Here is a 26,128-nt window from a genome sequence, read left to right on the forward strand (position 1 = left end):
AACTTAGGAACAATAGGGAAATTTTTCCAAGACAGTGGATTTCAATTCAGGGTATATTTCCAACCTATCAGCATCCTTACTTCAACGAAGTTCAACCAGGATTGATAAATAAAACTGACTGACTTGATGAATTGACTGATTAAAACTGAACTGATTTGAATGAATTTAACATCTCACATCATTTTATTTATTAATCCTGGTTAAACTTCGTTGAAGTAAGGATGCCAGGGCTGTTTTAAAAAGTTTTTTAAAAAAATATTTTTGTTTTAATTTTCACATTTTAATGTAAGTTTTTATATATATATATATATATATACATATTTGGTTACATAGGGATGAAATATCCACTGAATTGAATTCTACTGTCTTGTAAAAAAATTTTCTATTGTTCCTAAGTTGTGTTTGTTTCATACGGGAAAATTACGAATTTTTTAAGATTTTTCTTTTGGGTGTTTCCAAATTATAAAATTTCCAGGGCAATTTTAAAGGCTATTTTAAAAATGGATTTTGAACCGAGAACTTTTATTGTAAGTGTCTTATTGTTTATTATAATCTTTTCTGAAGACGGCCGTTAAATATAGGGCCGAAATATTCAAATAGATTTTCTTCGTTCACTGTCTTGGGAAAAAAGTCCTCATTATTCTCTCTTCTGTATTTGTATTATAATTATAATATAATATGTTAAGACATAATATAGCATTTCTTCATTAAAAATATAAATATCAAACCTTTGACGGAATTCTTTATCCTTTGTATGAAATGCAGTTATTGAAGGACTGAATTCAAAAGCTGGATTGTATGCTCCGTCAGATTTGAAATATTCTTCTTCGCTGAATGTTTGCCCTGAAAACATTTAACACAACTGAGTTAAACAAAAGGGGAATGGTTGATTAAGTCAAAAGAGAACAAGAATTCTTGAGAAGGCTCCAAACAGGGTCCTGTTATAGATTTTGGACCTTTTTTTCATCCCTTTTTTCTGGTATTTCCCTATCAGTTAATATCCTATAAGTAATTCATACAATAACACTATTAAGCAGTCTCTGTTAGATCATAGCCTGAAAAACGAACTCTTTAAACAATGGGTAAAAAAAAGAATTCAATAGATAGTGAATAAACGTGAATAGAACCTCCATGGCTCTTAAAGGAATAAAAATATAAGACATCAGTTGAAGAGAAAGTTTCATGGGGATCGAAAATACACACGAAAAAGATTCATGGCTCAATTCGTCTAGAGTGGATGGTTACAAATAAATCCCAAAGGAAGGAGGGGGAGCTCCTAATGCAGGAATGCGCATCCATAAGGTCAGCTAAAGTATATTTTCTGTTATGATTGAATTTTTTCTTCTTTTTTGCTTCGTGTTTTTGCTGAGTAAGAATATTATTGATGTCCTTGTGTAGTTCTTGTCTTGTTTTTTTTCTTTGCTCCTCTAGGGTGCATTTTTGTATATAGAGGGTACAAATAAGTTATAATTATTATTATTATTATTATTATTACAAGCTAAATACACACACACAATCAGACATAAACATACCTCTATCATTTATAGGAATAATAAACATCAGGAAAAATATAAGAATCATTTATCAATTAAATCGAATTTAAGCTACGAGTCTGTTAAAAAGATAACTTATCTACTTAAGGATCTACTTAATTATCGTTTTTCGATGCATTCGTGGATAATTTAAAAGTTAGCTAATACTTTAGCCAGCTTTTTAAATTCCGGAAAGGATCGAATTTCCATAGAGCAACAAAGTGGGGTTTATAAAATCCCATGTACTTGTGGAAGGTCTTAGGTGGGACGTACTAACCAGAATCTGAAAATGAGATTACCACAACATCATAATTCTATTTCATCGTCCTTAAAAAAAAATTCCAAACCTAAGATTTCACGTCGGCTCTATCGGAACATATTTTCAACTATCCAAATCATTTTATTTCGTTTGAGAATGTCTCTTTGATTTCTAGGGACCAAGGTTTAAAGCAAATTTTCAAGGAAAAAATCGAAATTCAATAAAATTTATTCAAGAATAATTTCATAAACAGAGATACAGGTAAATTTGGATTGAATTCAATTTATGATAATTTACTGAGGTCATATAAATTAAATTTAATTTCACCTAAGAGCTTTGGCCTCTGTCCACCTGATATCTCAGATAAATCTAATGAACCAGAGCTAAAAAGGTCAAGGAGATTTGCTTCCGCTGTTCCATTAGAAAAAATGAAAGCAATAAACTATACGTGATTAGTTTATTGGGTATAAAATTTGTTGTTTTTATCGATGTCTTTTAGTTTTACTGCTGATGATGGATACTGTATATGTGTCGGAAACATTCAGTTAAAATTTTATATTTGTTTCACTGTCTATTTAGAGATTTCATCCCTATTTTGAACTGTTATATTTTAAGACTGCAGACGAAAGACCTTTAGAAAACCACAAAATAAAGATATATTACTAGGACATTTTACAAAAAAATTATATACACTTATATAATATAGCGCGCGCTTTAAGTTTCAGACTTAAAATGGACCTATCTCTCCCCAATAAACCAAGCCATCTCACCACCATAATTTTTAGCTGTAGTATTAGAGCCATAAAATGGGCTCTTCAACACTCTCTCCCAGCGCCAACTTCTCAGCAGAAAGATAAGCATCTTTTACTTTTCTTTTTATTAATTGGTCGTCTCAAAAATTATGGGATAATTATCCCATAATTTTGTTTTTGATCCAGTATCCTGAACCAATAGAAGGTAAAAATAATGTTTTTCAAATGCGCATTTTCTTGATTCACCTCACATCGGCTGGAAACTTATGGGAACAGCAATTTTGAATTGCTTTTCCAAGTAGATTTTCAAAGGCGCCAACCACTTCCGACCCTAGCCTATCTTCCTTACTATTGTATCTACGTTCACTGGAAATTTGGTGGGAGGGTACCGACAGAGAAGGTTAAGTTAATAAAAAAGTATTAGAACCTTGAAACTTACAGTCCAGGCTCTAATAGGCTTTTATTTTTATTTTTTTTTCTGATATCACAAAGAGTGACTTGTAAGCAAGAATCATACCGCTTGTTCTTGGACAAGCTGTACATACCTGTGCTAATTGGTCAACCTTTTTACACAATTTCTGATACATTTAGGGTACGGAAACACAGGTTCATGCAAATGGTACGCAATAATAACAAATAATAAAGCAACATGATGGACTTTTTTGGCATTTCTTATTAGTATTTATGTGGCAATCAGTCGGCATTGGAAATGGAATAGAATTATTCCAGCATCCAATACATTTGAAACAAACGTTGCATTTTAGGGCAGGGTAACAAGCTGCAACTAAAGAAATAACAATTTAGAATGCGCTAGGTTTTGTGTTTTGGGGTAAAGAATAAAGCAATGGCTTGTATGAAGAGTACATTTCAAAAATAACAATATTGACTACAGGGGTACCAGGATATAGAGAACCAAGTTGGTTTTAAGAATAGAACGTATTTTGACATCATCGTTAAGGAAAAGATCATTTTTGGTTTTGTTATGTTTATGTTCTGTTATTAAAAAAAAATTCTTATGACATTGCATTTTTAGTGGTGTTGAGGGGTTGACAACCGCGACATACAATTGATAACCGAGTGTTGACCGAGTGAAAACACGATAAATCTTATTCTATTTCGAGATTTAGTGTGATATCAAGTTTATATACATGCAGGAAGAAATAGAGAAAACAACAATAAAAAAAAGGCAATTTACGATTAGGACCAACTAGAGGACTCTAGATTATATGTCCCTTGATTTTTGGCGTAGCCTCGCACATAATAAACAAACTTAAATTCAACCTTGGAACTCTGCCAACTTTTTCTTATACATCTTTTGGTAGTGATAAAATGGTGAGGCATCAGTGGCAGTCGCAAAGTTTTCATCTCTAATTTGAGCTGGATGATATATTGATTTCAAAACAGATGATCGCCATTCTATATATTCAATCTATAACAAAAGTAAATAATAATACAGGCATGCCCTCGCTATATGTATACATGTATATATATATATATAGATATATATATATATATATATATATATATATATATATATATATATATATATATACTAGCTGTTGGGGTGGCGCTTCGCGCCACCCCAACACCTAGTTGGTGGGGCGCTTCGCGCCCCCCCCAAGCCCCCCAGCGCGCGCGTAAGTCGTTACGCGCCATATTAGTTACGCGCCATTGTAGCTGTGTCCCTGTGTCCCACCTGTGAATAGAGATAGATATAAATATATATTTTTAACTACGTAAAACATGCGAATATACAACATTCTTCGCTGTCCCATTGTCTGTGCATATAAATAGCATTTATATTCCCTGTGTCCCGGTCGTCATTTGTGTCCTGGTGTCCCAGTTTGTAATTTCTCTTTGAGTGTCCCGGTCGTCATTTATATTCCCTGTGTCCCAGTGTCCCGGTCGTCATTTGTGTCCCGGTGTCCCGGTCTGTAATTTCTATTCAAACAATCCCTGTGTCTCAGTCGTCAATTATATATCCCGCCTGTGCCCCCGGCGTCCCCGTTGTAGTTGTGTCCCTGTGTCCCGGTCGTCATTTATATTCCCGGTCGTGATTTGTGTCCGGGTGTCCCAGTCTGTAATTTTTCTTTTAGGTTCCCGGTCGTTATTTATATTCCCTCTGTGTCGGTCGTCATTTGTGTCCCGGTCTGTAATTTATCTTTGAGTGTTTTTTCTTTTTAGTTTTTTATAGTTTTTTACATTATTTCAGTTTTTTTTCTTCTTTATTTTTCAGCGTCACTATGAAGTACATATCGCCGAACCTTTGTTTTTTAACTTAAATCTGGTAGGCATTGATGACCTTATCCAAGTCAAAATCCCAAACCCAATCATCATCGCTATCATTTTCAGTTTTGATATGTTTTGACTCTCGCTTTCCAGGTGGATTTTCATCTAACTGCGCGGTTTTGCGTTCTTTAGCCGCAAGCCTGTTTTCTTGCTGTTCTTGTGATTCCTCGGCACGCTTTCTTTTCTTACTTTCTCTATCAGCTGCAAGCCTGTTTTCTTGCTGTTCTTGTGATTCCTCGGCACGCTTTCTTTTCTTACTTTCTCTATCAGCAGCAAGTTTTTTGGCATAGACTCTTTGAGCAGCTTCCTCGGCTGTTGCCATTGTAGGTTCTTCAGTCATTTTACAATTAAACATTTTTCCGTGAACGCATGTATCTTAAATATCTTGAATGACGTCACCGTCAAAGCAAAAATGATGACAACTAATTTCATGACGTCAGCCGACACAGAAACATGACGTCACCTGATCCACAGACAGACAGACAACTTATTTTTATATATATAGATACTAGCTGTTGGGGTGGCGCTTCGCGCCACCCCAACACCTAGTTGGTGGGGGCGCTTCGCGCCCCCCCCCAAGCCCCCCCGCGCGCGTAAGTCGTTACGCGCCATATTAGTTACGCGCCATTGTAGTTGTGTCCCTATGTCCCACCTGTGAATATAGATAGATATATATATATCTATATATATATATGTTTTTAACTACGTAAAACTTGCGAATATACAACATTCTTTGCTGTCCCATTGTCTGTGCATATAAATAGATTGTCAGGTTTACCGACTCTTGAACATGCAACATATAATGGTCCATGGGAAAACAATCCGTATTCAGATCTATACCTCATGATTCTAATGATTGCCCTTGAGCTTTGCTGATGGTGATTGCTAATCGACCATTCCCTGAGTCGCCATCGTCATTTATATGACGATTATATGACAAAGGGGACCCCGGCGTCCCCTTTGTAGTTATGTCCCTGTGTCCCGGTCGTCATTTATATTCCCTGTGTCCCGGTCGTCATTTGTGTCCCGGTGTCCCAGTCTGTGATTTCTCTTTGAGTGTCCCGGGCGTCATTTATATTCCTTGTGTCCCGGTGTCCCGGTCGTCATTTATATCCCCCTGTGCCCTCCGGCGTCCCCGTTGTAGTTGTGTCCCTGTGTCCCGGTCGTCATTTATATTCCCTGTGTCCCGGTCGTCATTTGTATCCCGGTGTCCCGGTCTGTATATACATTCGTTTTTTAGTTTTGTTTTTCTCCTTTATTTTTTTCCTTTTTTATTTTTTTTATTTTTTAGTTTATTTAGATTTTTAGATTTTTTAGTTTTTTTATTAGTTTTTAGTTGTTTTTTTCTTTTTAGTTTTTTTGTAGTTTTTACCTTCTTTTTAGTTTTTTTAGTTTTTTTTTACTTATGTCCTGGTCGTCATTTATACTCCCTGTGTCCCGGTGCTTTGTTGATTGCTAATCGAACATTCCTTTTGTCCCGGTCGCTTTCTCTTTGAGTGTCGTCATTTATTTAGATTGTCAGGTTTACCGACTCTTGAACATGCAACATATAATTGTCCATGTGAAAAACAATCCATATTCAGATCTATACCTCATGATTCTAATGATTGCCCTTGAGCTTTGTTGATGGTGATTGCTAATTTAGTTTTTTTTGGTTTTTATCTTTTTTATTTTTTTTTATTTTTATTCTTAATTTTATTAGTTTTCTTTTTCTCTTCTATTTTTCAGTTTTTTCCTTTTTTTTAAGTTTTTTTTTAGTTTTTTTAGTTTTTTTAGTTTTTTAGCTTTTTTATTTTTTTTATTAGTTTTTAGTTTTTTTTTGTAGTTTTTGCCTTTTTTTAGTTTTTTCAGTTTTTTTTTTAGTTTTTAGTTTTTTACCTTTTTTAGCCTAACCAGGATTTGAACCTGGGACCTTCATTCTCCGTTCTGACACCCTCTCTCATCGAGTGACTACTCCAGCATGTTCATTTTGGTGTTTTAAATGGTATATTATTAACGAAATTACCTGATCCACAGACAGACAGACAGACAACTTATTTTTATATATATAGATATAGATATATATATATATATATATATATATATATATATATATATATATATATATATATATATATATATAAATATGCTTCGAAACAGTTTTACCATTATGATTAAAGGAAATAACAGATACCATTACTATATCAGCTTGAAATGGCGATTCTTACTCACTTGATAGTTTTTTTTTCGAATTTTTAAATTTTTGGCTGCTAAGGCCTGGAATTCGTTCTATACTTGATTGCAGCGGCCATTTCAACAATCGTATTGATGGTCCTTAAATTACATCATATATGCCCAAGGAGATGGCGTATCGTTTTTTGTATCTATAACGCATGCAAAATTACATAAGACGACAAACTGCTTTGCAGAAAATTTAACTGAATAACACGTGCAATATCACACAAAATGACAAATGACTGAACAGCTACAGAAAAAGACATGGAATAAGAAAGAGCAACATATGACACTGAATTGCAAATAAAATCGTGACTTAAAAATAAAGAATAACACGATAATTATGCTACTGCGGAGTTTAGATATTCCAGGAAATTACGATTGAATAAAGAACATTTTAAACAGGAAGGAGGAATTGAATTTATGCCGGAATTTCTTAATTCAACTGCAATCGCTGATTTGCCACTACATTACTTGAAACTAAAGAATAAAACGATGATTATGCCGATTTTAGATATTTCAGAGAGCATATGCATAGGAGCACATGATTTTGAATGAATCCAAACAGCTGAAGCAAAAGGCAGGGAAAAAAGTCTGAGGTAATCATGGACGAAAATAAAGCGCAAGCAAGATGTACAGCTACAAGACACTTGACAATCAGTATCACAACGAATACATCGAGTCGTAAATGAAATCTGCGGTTAGAAAAGAAGCAACAGTGATAATCACAACGAGTTCAAGAAGAAAACAGATCTTGTAAAATGGATGATTCTTTGATACATTAACAGCATAGAAGAATTGAATTCACGCCAGATTTTCTTAAATCAATTGTTAATGCCAACTTGACACCTCATGACTGAAACCAAAAGAATGACGAATATATTTACTCCTTTTAAACAAGAAACTGTGCATTAGTTTAAAACATCTTTTTGTTAGAACTATATGTCTTTTTAAGTATTTTCCCAGAGTGATTGCATCAAACGTAACCTGAAGTCATGGCATCAAGAAGTTCATATTATCTGCAATTAGAAGAGAAGCGACAATGAGAATCGATATATACAAGCATTTTGTGTGCCAGGGCTCGGTCTCGAAATCGACTGCAATATTTTTTTTTTTTTTTTTTTTTTTTTTTTTTTTTTTTTTTTTTACTGGCATATTAACTTTTCCGCAACAAACACGATCTAGATACGTCACAACTTTAAGGAAGAATTTGTAATTTTCCCAGGGTGGTTGTAGCGAACCTATGGCAACGCCAAGACATCAAGAAGAGGGTCACTTTGTGTACAGTTAGAAGACAAGCGACAATTTTCACATGATCACTCAGAAAATTCTTGTACAAGCCCCTTCTCCTCTCTATTAAACATATTAAACAATCTTTAAACAATATTAAACAATCTTTAAACATATTAAACAATATTAAACAATACTCTATTAAACAATCTCCTCTCTATTAAACATAAAACCTTTTCCCTGATATTCAGTCTACCAGCGTCACCAGAGGTAACTTCCCGGGAGGTAATTACCGGGCGTTAAATCGCCTAATAAAATACCATATTTCTACCTGGGATTCTGTCTATTTGTTCCTGCAATTGTAAGAAAAATTCAGTCACAAACTATCTCCCTCAGTCGGTTCTACAGTATATATACTATTATGACAGACGTCTTGCACTTTCAGCTTTCAGTCTTAAAAAGAGCGACTAGTATTCTATCAATAATGCCTTCCCAGCCTAAACAGGACTTAGCAGCTTCCTTATTCATCATGAGCCCTACTCCCTGTCCATGTACTCCATCCTTCCTGACTGAGTAGATAAATTCTATATCACCTAATTTCATGTTTCCTTTCCCTGGGATACAAGTTTCTGATACTCCTAATAATTTGAGTTCAAAGCGTCTGAATTCGTAAGTCAAAATGTCGATACGATAGCTATCTTTTAACGTCGTAACATTCCAAGTTACAATTGTCATATACTTTAAATGACTAAAATTATTTTGGCATATATATATATATATATATATATATATATATATATATATATATATATATATATATATATATATATATATATATATATATATATATATATATATATATATATATATATATATATATATATATATATATATATATATATATATATATATATATATATATATATATATATATATATGGATCCTCAAGACAGTAAACCGTTTATTTGTTTACAAACAAAGAGGCTTCAAATGACATTACAGATTTTGCGCTCCAAATCAGCCGCTAATAAATATTTGAGATTGTGAAAACCGCTCAGCCATCTATAAGCGCTTCTATGAAAGAACCAGTCTTCGCAATCGTCGTTAAGGAAGTCCGGCAATCGTTAGAATTTTTTGACCTTCAGCAACAAACCCCATAAAGCACAAAGATAAGCTTATGTGGCGCTTCTCGCATCTTCTAAGTGCAGTTCAAGACTCGGGGTGACCTTGACTTTTTCCTAAAAGAATCAATGCGCATTGGTTATGAACGTCTACCTGTTCAGGAATTTCTCTTCCTTCCCTGTCGATATTTTAAGTGTACTGAGATAGTTCACGTAGCAATAAATTGCCAATTAGGTGCTATTTTTGGTTCTACCAATCATGTTTCTAACTGTTCAAACGCTTGCACAGCTAGTATGTTCTGCGTCTTATGCAAAGATGGTGGTCACATCTGTAACAGCGTATAATATCCAAATAACCGTCCAGCCAAGATTCAGCTGAATCCACATTGTCGAGGTGCCAACAGTCAGTCACAATGTCAATATGAGATGCTTAACTCTAAATATTAACGGTGGGCTTGTCCAAACATGATCCAATTGTCCAATCATGTTTTGAGCTCGTGTCAAAACATGACGTTATTTGCTTAGAAGGGCATCTTTTAAGTCAGTTAAGCCTTAGTCTTTTGGAAACTAGAGATAAATTCACTTGCTATGCATCTCCTGCAAAACAAAATAGAGCTGGTGGTAGACCTTGTGACTTACGTGGATTCCACTTTCCGTTCACTGCTTGTAGAATCCTGTGATTACTTTCTTGCTGTTAAAGTTGATAATAATTTTTATCTATAATATTTCGCCAATTGATTACCATAATGATACGTCTGAACGCCTTTTTGCTCTTGCCTCTGAAAAGTTATGCAGAAGCATTTCAAGCATTTTTTCTAGTTATTCTGCATGTCTAAATATTGGAGATTCTATCTGCACACTAACTGCTTCATCTGCCCGCTCTATTATGATTGGTAAAATATTTCATAATCTTTTGTATGTTGTTGATTAAGACCAATATTTCACATATATTCAGGATTCTTCGTCCACGTCCAACATAGACCACGTTATCGCTTCTCCCTCCTTAGATGTCTCTCAACCGAATGGTTTTGACAGTTGAGTGGACCTCAAGTGGAGCCAAGATGTTGGTTTTGTTTTATGCGATACTGGTCAAGTGGTTTTAGATTCTTTTTGTTTTGTCTTTTTCGTCTTTTTTGAAGAATAACCCCGTATCTTTTTTTCTTTCCTTTTTTCATTTTCCTCTCCTTTTTCGTATTGTTTTTATTTGTATGTGTACTGGGGTTGTAAGCCCAAACAAGCTTTGCTTCGGGCCATTTGCTGTTTTGTTTTGTTTATTTATATTAATAAGCCCATCTTTCTCTCTATATATATTGAGTCTTCTTCAAATTATCTATATAATCTTTAATTTCTCATAATTAGATAATTTTCTAGAAAATTTAACTAATTTCTCATTAATCCATCTGCATCAGGTCAAGTACGTATCACCTCAACTTAATAAAATCCAAAAGGAAATGATTTTGATTGGTATCAGACGATACACTGTTTAGTAGCAATATACCACTATACCAAATCTTATAGACTGATCTGGTAAATTCATGTATAACTCCTTGTTGAAGAAGTTTATTATGACACACTGTTTATCAGGATTCCTCGTCCACTTCCAACATAGATCACTTTATCGCTTCTCCCTCCTTAAATGTCTCTCAACCGAAGGTTTTGATAGTTCAGTGGACCTCAAGTGGAGCTCAACCGAAGGTTCTTTGTAATCGTTTAATATTTAATCACCTACCTCTAATGTTTTCTTTCTCACCAAATCAAACTTCTCAGATACCCATTAGTTACCCAAAACACCAAATCCATCGTGTATACGTAATTGGGCATTACTCAGCCCGGAACTGTATTGGGATAGTGTTTCTACAACCCTTTCTAAGGTTAAAGTACCATTTTTACTGCTAATCAGAGATAATAAAGCACTCACAGCTGCCCATTGAGGAAAAACACATTCCCCTCGATATTTATTGTGCAAAGATATGCCATGGTTTACAATAAGCAGAATCTTGTGCTATTCCATTGAAGCATCGCCAGCCAGGAACAGTTCCTGATGAAAATCAAACAGTTCCTGATGAAAATCAAAATTGATGAAAATCAAAGTGTCTCCCAATTTTGTGATTCAGCAAAGTTTTGGCTACATCTATGGATTGAATGCGACCGACCACGATCCGGTCCTGTTAATTCCATCCGCATCACAACAAATAAAAAGTTCGCCAAGGAACTTCACCCCAAGAAAGTCAGCAAAATAAAATCAAAGATAACCCTAAATTTCTTTGGTTGATACTCCGTCCAAGGACCCCAAAAGCTTCCATTTCCACTGCTGATGTTCCTCTATCTGAACGGTATTCTTTCTATGAGGCCGCATTTTCTCCATAAGACCCCCAACTAGAACGCTAATATTCTGAAGAGCTACACCAATTTTGTATGCATTCTCTGACTCTGATTGTACAGTGCCCATAACGTTTGTGGCTGATGCTATAATGTGCCTTAAGCCAAAGATGTTACGAGACACAGATGGAATCCACGCTCTACATATCAAATACGACAGTCCTTAGCTCTTAGAATATCTCTCTTGATGATTTATACATAAGGCTTGATTTCGTAGACATTCTGCGTGGGAGATCTTCCTCCTATACCAAAAAAGCGCGAAACCTCTAATCAACGCTCATCTTTCAGGCCCATAAGTGTTTCAACCAGTTTATGCAAGCTTATTAACTACTGTTCATAAAAGAGCTTGAAAGAATGTTACACACCTCCATATCAATTCGGCCTTCAATATGGCACTGAATGTTCAGACGCCCCTGCGGCTGTTGCTAATGCTCTGCTTGATGCTTCTTGTACAGGTAGTTCATTCGCCATGGCGAGTCATGATGTTCGCCACACCTTTGACTCCACGATCCACCCCTTTATGCTTTTAAGGGCTGTTAAAAGAGGAGTAAATCCGGCAATTATTAGATCTCAAAGGGATATGTATGCTAAGCTAAGAGCCCGTCTTAAAATCTCTCTTAAGCAAGATGAAATGACAAGGCCACTGGATAGAACTATACGAGTTAAGAGAGGAGCCAGGTCAGGTGCGATTGCCTTTCCTTGTTATTTCAATAATTATGTTCTTGAAGCTCAGGACCAGTGCGAGATGTCTTGCGTTCGAGCTCGAACTTATCTACATTTTAACATTAAACGAACTTTGGACAAAATTTCTGAAACTTTCCAAAAACTGCAAGCAAAACATTTAAAATCTGGCCTTGAATTTAACGCTGCAAAGTCTGACGTCGTGGTTTTTAACTGGATAGGCCCACTTCCTCATGAGATTGTATTTGGGAATTTCAAGATCTGTCCATGAGACCAAATCGTTCATCTTGGTATTTCCACTGGAAATACTATTTCTCATACTCGTCATTTCCTAACAGAATTAATCAAACAACGCATATCAGCTTCCGATACTTCCATAGTCTCTGCTAAGCTTCGTTTCAATTGCCGTTATCTGTGCAACGCTGTACAACACCGTTGCTCTCCCCTATATCCTCTACATTGCACCCTTCTGGAAGATTCTTACAAATGCTGATAAATTGAAAATCCGTTCTACTTTTTCCGTTTCACAAAAAGCCTACTGAGATATCCAACCGGGACAATTCAAAACTCATCAGCAGTCTTCACATAACAGATTCTACATAGCTGTTGCTAAGCTTATGAAGAAACACAACCACAAGATTTCACGACATGCTTGGAGCCTGTATAAATTGGACAATTTATACAGGAATAGCAGCGAGTTTATTGCCATATACCTAACAACCTAACAACATACCTACCAACACACAAGACCTTGGGCTTGAAAGTTCCACTTTTCTCAGATTCTGTTTCCTGTATAAGACCTGGTTCAAGCAGAGGTTTAGAATTAGCTCAAGTAGATGTTTTCCTACTTGACAAAGCACCCATTCTTCCTAAGTATGGCTTACAAAATATGGATCAGTTGTGTCGGTCCATTGCAAATCCTAACTTTCCATTCGGTGGGGAAATTTTAGTTGCTGGAGATGATTTCCGACAGTGTTTACCAGTTCAACCCGAAGCAACCGCAACGAAACACTCGATTTATCCTTAAAAAAAAGTCATCTTTAGAAAAATTTCAAACATTTTTCCTTTGAGAAAAATATGCGGGTCGATCCTGAACAGGAAGTACTTGCAAAGTGCATCCTCGAACTGGGAAATAAAAATGTGGCAATTTAATTGGGGAAGTATTTGGAGGATGTTTCTCTAAACAAAGTTTTGATTTAATGAAGAATCGAGTTATCTTAGCTTCAATCAACAAAACAAGCTAGTAAAATAAATGGGGAAATTGTCGATCACCTTCCTGGAGACTAAAAATCGTATAAGAGTCACGATTCTGCAAAAGATACAGAAAAGGAGGAATTGAATTTACTCCAGAATTCCTCTATTCAATTGAAACAGAAGATTTACCACCGCTTGACTTAGGTGGCATTGATGACCTTATCCAAGTCAAAATCCCAAACCCATTCATCATCGCTATCATTTTCAGTTTTGATACGTTTTGACTCTCGCTGTCCAGGTTGATCTTCATCTAACAGCGCGGTTTTGCGTTCTTTAGCCGTAAGCCTTTTTGGCATTAACTCTTTGAGCAGCTTCCTCGGCTGTTTCTTCTGCCATTGTAGGATTTGGTAACATTCTATCTTTTTCAATGTTTTTCAATTTGTCAATGTTCATTCTAACATTGACAGTTGGAAAATCTTCACGTGCCAAGCATGCTAAAGCTCAACAACTTATAATAAACCTCAAAAATTAAGTATCTGTTATAAAGTTTTCGAATTACTTTAATCTATTGTCAAAATATATTGAAATATTTATGCAATTCTCAGTTTTTACAGTTTTAGTTCCAGTTTTCTTTTTCTTCTTTATTTTTCAGACGTAAATACATATCGCCGAACCTTTGTTTTTATAACTAAAATCTGGTAGGCATTGATGACCTTATCCAAGTCAAAATCCCAAACCCAATCATCATCGCTATCATTTTCAGTTTTGATATGTTTTGACTCTCGCTGTCCAGGTTGATCTTCATCTAACTGCACGGTTTTGCGTTCTTTAGCCGCAAGCCTTTTGGCATTAACTCTTTGAGCAGCTTCCTCGGCTGTTTCTTCTGCCATTGTAGGATTTGGTAACATTCTATCTTTTTCAATGTTTTTCAGTTTGTGAGTGTTCATTCTAACATTGACAGTTGGAGAAATCTCCACAGATTTTTTGCTAAAGCTCAACAATTTTAAGTATCTTTTTTAAGGTTTTCAAATTACATTAATCTATTGTCAAAATATTTCGAAATATTTATGCAATTCCCAGTTTTTACATTTAAACCGTCAACACAAAAAATCATACAACTTATTTATATATATATATATAGAAGATATAATCTGGCGTAACAGACAAAGTGTAACAGACATAACCCACAGACAACTTATTTATATATATATATATATATATATATATATATATATATATATATATATATATATATATATATATATATATATATGTATATATATATATATATAATAATAGCATAAAACTTACCCATTCCTGAAATTCAAACAATGGTTGCCATCTACTGTCATCTCTGTAAATCTGGTTAAGTGTCTTGGCAAGACTGTCAAGTTTTTTTTCGCAATAGCCGTTTAAACCCCAAAATAACTTCATTACAGCTAAAATTGACGCAGCAAGTCGAAGCTCATGTTCAACCATTCCTCTTGTGACTCTAGGAGGGACAACTTCATTTGCGGGCTGCCGATAGTGTTTGCGATAATATCCCCAGACATACTTTCCAAAAGTACCTGAAACATCTCTTTTGAGTTACGTTTTCTTTTTATAGTGGATCATACATTAAACATATCATAAGTACCCCATATGCTTCTATCTTTTACAAAAGTATGCTTCTCTTTATTACATAACTGACAGTAACGCTTACTAATATTCGAAATTATTCGACATTTCGTAGATTTTTTTTTAGAAACACATATATCTTATTCTTTTCATAGAAAACAAACTTCTTTTTATGCTATCTGTGATATTATGTGTGACCCCCCTCCCCCGCCGACCTCTCGAGATTTTCCCCAACTTTTCATAATTTCCCTATAATATGCCTAATATACTTAGGCAAAGTTCCTCAGATAAACATTAATTTCTGTTTGGTTTCAGTTTTAATATCCCCCTTTTCTTTCGTTTGGACACAAACTTGTCTTTTTTAGTTAAATATAGGTGGGTATTACTCCTCAAACCCCAATATCTACATTGAAGTTTAACTTTTGCTTAACAATTTTTCAAGGAAAAGGGCTTATTAAGTGCATTAGGATTTCAAAATAAAACATAACAGATATATAACGATATAGTTATATATTGTTATATAGTTATATATCTTATTAGTTTATATATCGTTATATATCTATATATAACGATATATAGATATATAATGATATATGATATAGAACGATATGATATAGAACGTATAAAACGGAAAGCTCAATTTTATCCGACGCGTGTTATAACCCGCCAGCCCTGTTCTAGCTAAAAGAAAAATCAGAATCCTAGAATATGAATAATTTTTTGGATCACGCTTCCTTCCATTTAGATACAAATTAAAAGAGACGAAAACGAGATAGCATACTGAAAAAAAAGCCGAAATTGTTCAAAACATCTTCCCCTAAACCTCTCATTCTTCACGCTGAATATTTGTATTGTTATACTAAAAGCCTTTATGAGTACAACGAATGCCAATAACTGACTTTTAAGACACATGGACTAAAAATTTTATTTCAAGAAAATTCCCATTACCATGCAACCTCTTCCCTTACAACTCGATTTTCATCTCTTGGCTACAAAGAAGTTTCCAGCTGGCTCGGGCATTCATCCTTCATTTCCGAAATAAACCCAATCTCTCTCCTCCCAGACAACCTACTTTCCCTTTTTAACACCGTTTTACCTTCTGAACCCCCTCTCGGGAACCCACCCATGTCGACTTCTTCCTACCCTACCCCTATGAAAACTCCCATTCTTTTGATCCCTCCTGGTTACCTTATCAATATGACTCAGATTAAACAGATTCTGCAGGTTGGAATAATCCTATAATTACCACTACTTGTTCTCCCTTGCTGTCAATTGCAAACCGCTATTACCTCTCCTGATCGTCTCCATCTGTATTTTTGTCCTTCCTCCCATCTCTCCGAGATAAATTTTCCCATAACCTGGCCTTTACGATGTTCTAGAGCCCAAATTTCCTGATTAATCTAATCAAATCCATTGACTGTCACGTCTCTCAAGTCATTTTCTATTTCCTAAATTTTTAGTTACTAGCGTCTAAAGTTTGACAAGCTTACCAAACTTGACTTGTTATCAAAAATTAAACCAAACAGATGTTAAAGCTACAATAGAAGTATAGTCCCTTTACCAAGATCTCTTATTTTGCCTAGTTAATCACAGATCTGTACACTCTATCCTCCAGATCACCCATTGGGAATGAAGCTGTTGACGTTCCATTTTTTACTGAGAGTAACCTTTGTCCGAAAATACTTTTATTCCCTGGTTATCTGAGTCTGATAAATTCTTTGGCTAAGCACCAAGCCACTGATATCCCCAGTCGATTTAATATTATTGCAATAGCTGTCTTCCATTACTAGCAAAACCAAAATTCTGATGAAAAACCTACACAGGAATTACAGCCAAGTGCTGATTTTGTAAGGTAGAAGTATTTAAAAGCTGCATTTCTTTCAGTTGATGACGCTAACGATTTTAAGATGGATTATGTTTGCTCTTCTCTTAATGTTAAATCAAGAATTAAACCTTTCAGCATTGACTTTAACATTGAACACCGAACCAATTATTAGGGGAAACACCTCTCTCAACGCTATTATATGTAATACGAATAATATTCACCCTTCCCCCTCAGTTCTGTCTTCACAGGGTGGGTGTTGTCATCTCTACCTTCTTTTGTCTCCCTCTTAAAACTGAATCATTCTTTCTCAATCATCTTTGACTCTTACCATATTCTGCACAATTCCAACCTTCTTTACTTTAGACATGGCTGAATATAAAGATTGATCCAATGCTTAATATACACAAAATCATGACGAAAAAAATATACATTCTACAAAATTCTAAATAATAACTATTTAGTTTCTTTCCACAAAAAATAAAATTCAAATAATGTTCGGTGATCAATACTGCATCAATCAAACCATAAGAAATACTAACTAGGCATCAATTAAAGCTTTTCATGAATGGTAAACTGGATGAAGCTAATAGACTAAGAAAAACACAAAAAAGAAAATTCGTAGATCTAATCGATCTCCCAGTATAATTGAATAACTAAGGAAAACAAGCCCTTTGGACACCCCTTTTCCTCTGTTTATTGTCTTTAGCGATTTATTTTGAAAGCCCTTATCTATCTAATTTTAATGAGATTACAGAGCCTGGGCAGTTTCCATAAATATTGAAACAGTGTTTCACAAACACATTTAAAAGAAAGGCAGAAAGCCTGGTCTTGAATATATTCGTCTAATAGCTCTCACTCTTTCATTTTCGAAACTATGTGAAGGATTCCTTGCAGATTGGCTACAGGAAAATATCTTACCTCTTACTGACCTGAGGCAATTCTGAGACCTCGAACCCACTGCAACTTCCCATTTTCTTGTTTGTCTTCTCAACTCTGTTAACCTTATCAACCACAACACATTAAGTGAGAAGCCTGTCGCTGAGTTCAATATTAAGCTTCTCTTTTTGAATCTGGTTTCCTCCTTCCTATCAAATAGATCACAAGTAGTAAAATATCTGAATTGCTATTCCAATCCTCTCCCTGCCGACAGTTGAGTACCCCAAAGCATCCTTGTAGGTCCCTCTTTTTTAGTTAGGCCTTGCTAAGGAATTTTCTAACAGTTTGAAATTTCGATGACCTAGCCATAGCTGAAACATACTATAGAAACATCATAAGCAACAATATGAGCATCCTCAACGACACTGCGAATGTTGCTTTGGACTTAGACATGGGATTAAACCCTTGAAAGTCCATGACCCTGCCAATATATTACCCTAGATACCCGCCCTTTTTTCTAAATCCTATCCCCCCTGCAATTTCTGTATCGTCATTGAAATTATTTGGTGTCACAATTTCTTCTATTTTAAAGTGAGGTGTTCAAGTCAAAAACATCATCCACAAAGCTAATGCTTTCATCTCCTTCTATAAGCTCAAAAATAAAATTGATGTCCCTCCTTCTCATTCTTTAAGGATTTATACTTCCTTTGCCCGCTCTGATCTTGACTATGCTTGTCCAGTTTGTTATCATGGCATCTTCCAGGAAGTCATATAAAACGGAATCCTTCAAAAAAAAGCCGTGCGAATAATCTTCAGAAAAGGCATAGTTCTGAAATCTCTTCTTCTAAAAAAAGCTAGAAACGCTTGAGAACAAGAGAGTTATTTTGTGCCTTCGTTTTCTAAAAGTTAATAACGAAAACTTCGTATTTCTCCAAAAGACACCCCCCCCCCCCAGTAGAATCCACCTATCTCAAGCTTTTCTTGGCCTTTTCTTTAAATTTCAATGATTTTTTTACTTTGCTTTCTGTATAGCTTGTTTTCAATCTTTTGAAGATATGTTATGACCCCTTTATAGATAAACATCGATTTTATTTATCAATCAAATTAGATGTGTCAGTATCGGGAGAGTATATAAAAGTAAGTCCATCAAAAGAATCAAAGACGGTGCAAGTAGTGTTTTAATACCAACTAGAGCTTGTTGCTGCTTTACGGAACTTTCTGCCCAGCATACAAATGAACAAGCAAGAAGGAACGACTTGTACCAAAACTTGACAATATTTAAAGCTTCTTTCTTAAGAATTGAGGCAAGCTCACCTGGTAAAACTTACCTGGCAGTTCAAGGTCAATTAGGGTTCTTTTTATAATAGCCCTTACGTCTAAAGGCGAAAGGACGTCGACATTTAAGTAAGCAGAACAGAAAAAGAAACGCGATCTGCCATGTATAGTGTAAGACGTTGGACCAGACACCAGATTTGGCTCAGGTACAAATATATGTAGCTCTCGAAACCACCTATAAATAAATCTTCGATAATTAATTAAAACAAAATTTGACATTCTAAACTATATATCTTGTGCTTATTTGATTTTCCCCCTTATAAATAAGCTTCATGAAGTAATACGGGAAACCACCCTAAAAACTTCCCATTTTAGTTGATAAAATGTTGATGTAAAAGTTGATAGAATGTCTGATGACAGAAGAACAAACTCCCGGAGGGGTCAATTTTGAACAGTTTTTTTTGGCACCAGCTATTTTTTAATTTTTTAAGTATGTAGGGTCCGAAATATTAAGGATGAACTTTGGGTCATAATTTCACGGCTTTCAAGGGTAGCTATACGACAAAACGTTTTTTCTTTCATATAGACAGGCACAACCCTTTTTGCATCTGTGCAGGTAAGCAAATAAATGTATTATTTTGTGTTACGTTTGAAACAATGCTGCAAAGAGGGGTAAGTCGTCACTCCGCAAGACCCTTATAGAAGGTCATTTTAACTCCAACCCCCCAGTCTCAAGGTAAAAAAAAAGGTGGACTGGACTCACTAAAACCTAAAGTTCGTTACCTTTTATTGAAACTTAGCTGCATGCAATTTCCTTAATCAGATATCCTTGCTTGTTTTAATGACCCCGTGGAATCAGCTGATGGAGATAGTAGTTACTCAGAGGAATTTTACGCACAGCTACAGGAACAAATAGACAGGATCCCATGTAGAACTATGATATCTCTATTAGAGGCTTTTAAGGCCAGGTCGGGAAAAGTAGGAATAGATGGTATCCAGGCCCAGGAAAATTTGCTGTAGGAAAATAAAATAGTAGCGGTTATAGAATGCTGCAATTTTGTAAGTATAACAATCTAGCTATAATTAATGCAGTAATTGGCGAAAATGGTCCAAAAGTTAACACAGTATTCACATGACGGCAAGGCTGCTAACCTTACTGGTTCTGTCATTGTAAACTGGAGACAGGCAGGATCAATAAAATATACTAGGGAATATAGGAGTACTGTTATTGATTTTAAAAGAAAAGATCACCATCTAGTAGGGTTACTCTAAAGCTGAAAATTAGGAAAGGCAACTACCTCCTGGGAACTCTGAAGCTGATAAACTCAAGGATGAGAATTTTCCGTGAAATTGTCCAGGTACAGTTAAATAATAAATTGGAGAGTCCACAATCGGACATTTAATAATGTGGATGAACAATTTTAGGAATATAGTTTCTAAAATAGCAGATGATGTCTAAGGAAGAGAGTTAGAAACATAGCTAAGAGTATTAGGGAAAATGCCTTAAGTTTCATAGAGAGGGGGAAGGGCTTGTACAAGAAATATTTTAGTTATAGATCATATGAAAATAAGAGAAGCGCAAAGAAAGTGGAGAAGCATTAAAATAAGAATTAAGAAGGGTTGAAGTGGAGACCATCAATAAAATTGCTGAAGATTATCGAAGATGCATCAAAACGGCATAATAGGAAATATTGAACTGGCATGTTAACAAATTTAGAGGGACCGATCAATCTGGACCTGTCCTAGTTAAAGATAGGAACGGGGCCACAATTAGTGATGAGAAAAGAGTTAAAGGAAGATGCGCAAAACATTTTGAAAATGTGCAAAGCCGTGATAAAGTTACAGCAAAAGATAGAGAACAATGAAAAAGCTAGTGGCACTTTGGAAGTGAAGAAAGGTTTATTTTATGCCGAAAAGTTACTGACAGCACTAAAAGGATTAAAAAATAATAAGGCCCCAAGTGCTGACAGTGTAGTAAATTGATTTTTTAAACATGGTGGTAATACCGTTACAATAAAAGTTACTGAATATTGTGGATATAATTTTTTAAAAAGCGAAAGTACCTAGCAATTTTAGGAAAACTTGACTTAAACGCCTCTATAAGAAAGGTGGTTACAGTGAGTGTAGTAATCATATCTTATACTTAGTGACGATGAGAATAAAGTTTTAAGAAACTTTGCTACTTATCAATATGCTACTTTTTAGACTGAGAGATGCTGTAGAAAAAGTTCTAAGAGATGGACAGTGTGGTTTTAGCAAGGGGAGAAAATGCGTTGACCAAACTTTTTCTCTTAGATTAATAACTGAGAAGTGCCTGAGTCACCAGACCCTTTTTTATTCTCACTTTTATAGAATATGAGCAAGCGTATGATTCAACCGATAGAAGAGTTTTAGTGAAGATCCGATCCTTGTATGATATATAGCCAGACAAATACATTAAAGTGATTGTTCTATGCATAAGAATAACAGCGCTGCGGATAAGGTAGGATATAGGGTTAGTAGCTGATATCTTGTTGAACCAGGGATCAAGCAGGGTTGCATTACTTCCCCATCGATATAGGATCACTTTGATGGACATGGTCCTAAGGAACACAGCAAAGGCTATAGGAGAGCACGGAACCAAAAGGGAAAATAAAACCCTCCTAGAACTACGTCACTGCTGATGATTCCAATGTCTTAGATGAAAATGTCAGCAAAATGAATGATTTTTTGGAGATTTTGAGGCTTCGGGGTGCAAGAATAGGTTTAAAACTGATGTTCAGATTAATATGTTGGCCTGAGGCGGCTTAGTGCTTCAGTGAGCAGTTAGTAGTAATAGTAGCATCATTGGTCTATATTAGGATTGTTCTAAAAGTAAATATGCTGAACCTTAACATTAACAATCTGATAGATTACCAGAGTTAACAAAAAAAAATGTATTATTGCATTATTATTGTATTGTATTAATTGTTTGTATTAATTACTAATTGTATTGTATTAGTAAAAAACAACATAGGGGAAATGTGTCCTCCATCAAATATTGTTTTAAACCTATTCCGTAGCCACTTCTATTGAGCCAATAAACCACTACTTTATTGCATAAAGTATTTGACATTTTGAAGTTAGAAAACAATTCTTACTTCATAATACGCAGAATAATTGTACCTAACACATTTTGCATTCAAAACCCCCTAATCCCACCCCCTAATGTGCCAAAATATATACCATGTATGTTTCTAAGTATTGTATTTTCATTAGATTTTGGAATATTTCATTTGCCGTATCCAAACACCACCTGAGGTCACCACATTAGGGAAATGTGTTCCACATCAAAGATTGTTTAAAATCTCTTCCGTAGCCACTTCTATTGAGCCAATAAACCAAAGATGCTTTTTGAGAATGGCCAGGTTTAAACTATATTGTATTGCACCTCTGCTGCAGTCAATAAAAGAAATACAGGGTGAATGGTTTTATTCTTTAATGTAAAAATATTTGCAACTACTGACAATCGAAAACAGACCGCCATATACGAAGATACATCAAGCATAACAGATATTGTTGCGATCTTATTTTGAAGTCGTCACTGGGTAAGCTGAAAAATAATAGAATACGCTGTGTTTTGAACAAAAAACATGCCAAGGGATACTATATGGCAATTTCTCAGAGTTTAGCAATTAATAGGTCGACACTGATGATTATTATGCTCACATTAAAGGAGTGATATTAGCCTATGAAGGACTAAGATCTACTATCTCACAACATAACTATACCATAAAATTGGTAGCCTACAGAAAAATTGGAAACCACTACAAACCAACCTTTTCCTAAATAACACTAGTTTTATAAAAACTCAAAGTTCAACAAAAACAGCTAGAAAAAACTAGCTATTACAAGAGAAGATTTACCAGAATGGAACAATGTTAGTGAAAAGCTCCCCCATTAGATCATATCTCCATTTCATGTTTATTTTCATGTGTTTATGACACTTTCTCTGAGTTCAACAAACAACACTTATAAGAATCATATTGATTATATGATAAAAGCCTTATCTCACAATATGAATGTGACAAAAAATTAGAAACCGATTGGAATCAATTTCCCCCTCAAAAGCTCTGCTTTTACAAACATCAAAACCTCGTTAAGAAGACCAAAAGAACTAAGTATTATAAAGGAAGTGAAAAAAATAATCAGTTACCAAAATTAAAAAATCATAATACCCATTTTCCCCACTAGATCACACCCCCTTGCAATGTTTTTTTTTGCTTACCTTATTAGATCTGACTTGAGGATCGGAAGATTATGCTCAGAGTCTCTTCGCAGAACAAGCCACAAAATAACGATAACATTTGGCATCGTTAAAATATTTTCCTTGGTTGATTTTTTCACACTGCTACCTTGATCTTCCGTCTCATCGTTTTCACTGTCTGCTTCTTCCTCTCTTAAAATAGAAATAGTTTACTATGTCTGATTTATTCGAAGTCATTAAAATCCAATCCTTTTATCTAAACGAGAAAAATCCACAAATCCGACAAAGTATACAAACAAAGAATAAATCTAAAAATATATTCTGATGTTAAATGACATTTTATCGTAGTTCATTCAAAATTTAAAACGATCTTAAACCCATACGACAGAATTATTTTCTGAGCAGAATTAAAATTCTGCTCTATTACTAAAACATGGATGTTGTCGAGGAACATAATAGACCTCGAGACACCTTGCAGTCAGTTTTGCCAATGCAATACAATTTTACCGTTTTTGGTAGAATTCAGAGGTCCATCTACAATTTGGTAGAATTAGAAATTTGTTGGTACAATAGAAATGTTCTCAGAACATTTGGGTTTTACTTGCTCCATTTCTGACTCGGACATCAGTTCAAGTTAGATTTTATATAAAATTGTCTTCCTTTTACGGCAAATTGTTGACATGCTGCTCAGATAGTATAAATCAATCTCTCGCGATACAATTTTGGTCTTAAAACTGGTAGAGTTTATTTCAAAGCATTGGCAACGCTGCTTCCGGTATAGGCGTCACTGCCTTACCTTAAAAAACATATTAATACAGCTTGTAATGGCCATTTGAAAGGGAAATATTTATTACCTTTAGAGATGTAAAGGTCACCCTATTTTGTGGTAAAAAGCCTCGATATTCTATGCTATTTTAGGTTGTCATGACAAGAATGCCATGATTTACCGCAAATAAATGATAACAAGATAATGACAATAATAGTCATGTAACAACATAATAGCTTACTCACTTACTTAGGCCCTAACAAGACTAGCTGAACCTTTTATGGCTCTTTTCCATGCTAGTACTTCGGATAATTGAAGGTAAGGACTATTATCTTAAGGTGAGGATTCCAGGTTTATAATTTACTTAGCCCTTGTTGAATGAAAAACCTATGTAGCTCAATCCTGGTTTAAATACCTCCCCTCCATGCAATTCAACCCGATTCAATTCAAAGCCATCAACCTCAATGATCATTTGGCTCACCCCCCCCCTTTAATTTACTCCCATGTAACGCAGCACAATTCAACTCAGTCTTGTACAGCTAAACCCCATTACTCAAACTCGTAAAAATCCCCAAATTCCGCTCACATTAATATTCCATTAACAAACTTTGCTATTTTAATCGGCTCATATTCAACATTAAAATCTCACTTAAAAGGATTTCTCAAGGGGTACTGGTTTTCTTGGGGTTCAAAAAATACTTCTAAATTTTCTGTATCCGATTGACTTGAAACTTTTATCCCTAAGACCCTTAAAATAGCACAAAATAGGGAAGAGTCTCACAATAACTAACTACTGATTAAAAATCACTTCAGTTAAGTCAAGCCTATATCACTTACAACAAATCATATATTGTCAAGTTATATTGTTCAATTAATTAGGGTTGATGTAAAAGAAGTCGAGATGCATTAGGAAGAACCAAGTTTAACTGTGGGGATTGGACTGCATGGGGTTGAGTTGAACGGATTTAATTTACGCGGGATTGCGTTACTTGGGGTCCAGTTAAGTGGAAATGAGTTGAGTAGGGCTAAGTTGAAAGGAGTTGAGTTGAAAGAGGTTGATTTGAATGAAGTCAAATTGGGTGAGCGTTGATTTAGATGTGGGTTGAGTTAAAGGGGCTTGGGATGCACCAGGATTGAGGTGAATTGCATTGAGTTAATGGGTTGAGTTTGAGTATCAATTTGACTATCAAATCCCATAACAGTGCCACTAAACTTTTTAAAAATTTGCAAAGGAGTCTCGACAAGGTAGCGTGATGGCCAGACTTACTGCGCTTGGACAAAGGTGTAAATGAATAGTGCTTCCTGATGATTTTCTTGATGATTTTCCTGAAACATCAGGAAGCTGATTCGCATTGAGCTATTTGTTTTCAGTAAAGCTTGACCAGATTCTCTTGTTTCTTAAATGCGCTTTAGGAAGTTTCGTGCAGATACCTTGTTTACAAAATAAGAAATATAATATGAAACTTCGACTACACCATTTTCTTCAGATATTAGTAATACTGGAAAAATCAGCAGACCGGTACATAAACCACTTTAACAAGGCCATAAATCAAGCCACACTCAGGAATTTCAAGCCCACACTGCTGTAAAAAAATGCTTTCAAAACTACCTTAAAAAACAGTGCCAACGGTATATTTTGATGATGGTGATGACACAGATAATGAGTATGGTGAAATCTAGGCTTTTGATTGGTCCTTCCGATATACTGGTTTGGGTTAATGATTGTTTTGAAGCTTTTTTATTGATCTGTCAAATGCACTGTTTTGAATTTGGAAAGTCAAGTCAACCAGCAGATGCATTGTAAACTTTCCCGATCTAAGCAATCCTAGGGGAAACAACAGTTTAGTATATACCAATCGATTCGGCGCAAAAAGTTACGTGTGAAGCCACTCT

At 35.1% G+C, this 26,128-nt stretch overlaps 1 protein-coding gene across 2 annotated transcripts in view; it reads right to left on the reverse strand.

Moving 5' to 3' along the window:
- Positions 1-26,128, reverse strand: part of LOC136027465 (uncharacterized) — a 53,321-nt gene that overhangs the window by 7,332 nt on the left and 19,861 nt on the right. For both annotated transcript variants that reach the window (XM_065704756.1, XM_065704755.1), the window contains exons 4-8: positions 23,491-23,661; positions 19,298-19,479; positions 14,963-15,219; positions 3,825-3,972; positions 729-843 (exon numbers count right to left, since the gene is read on the reverse strand). In XM_065704756.1, coding sequence (XP_065560828.1) covers positions 729-843; positions 3,825-3,972; positions 14,963-15,219; positions 19,298-19,479; positions 23,491-23,661 — 873 coding nt within the window. The remainder of the gene's footprint in view (positions 1-728; positions 844-3,824; positions 3,973-14,962; positions 15,220-19,297; positions 19,480-23,490; positions 23,662-26,128) is intronic.

The sequence above is a fragment of the Artemia franciscana genome, chromosome 5 (assembly GCF_032884065.1).
Source record: "Artemia franciscana chromosome 5, ASM3288406v1, whole genome shotgun sequence".
Classification (NCBI taxonomy): Eukaryota; Metazoa; Arthropoda; class Branchiopoda; order Anostraca; family Artemiidae; genus Artemia; species Artemia franciscana.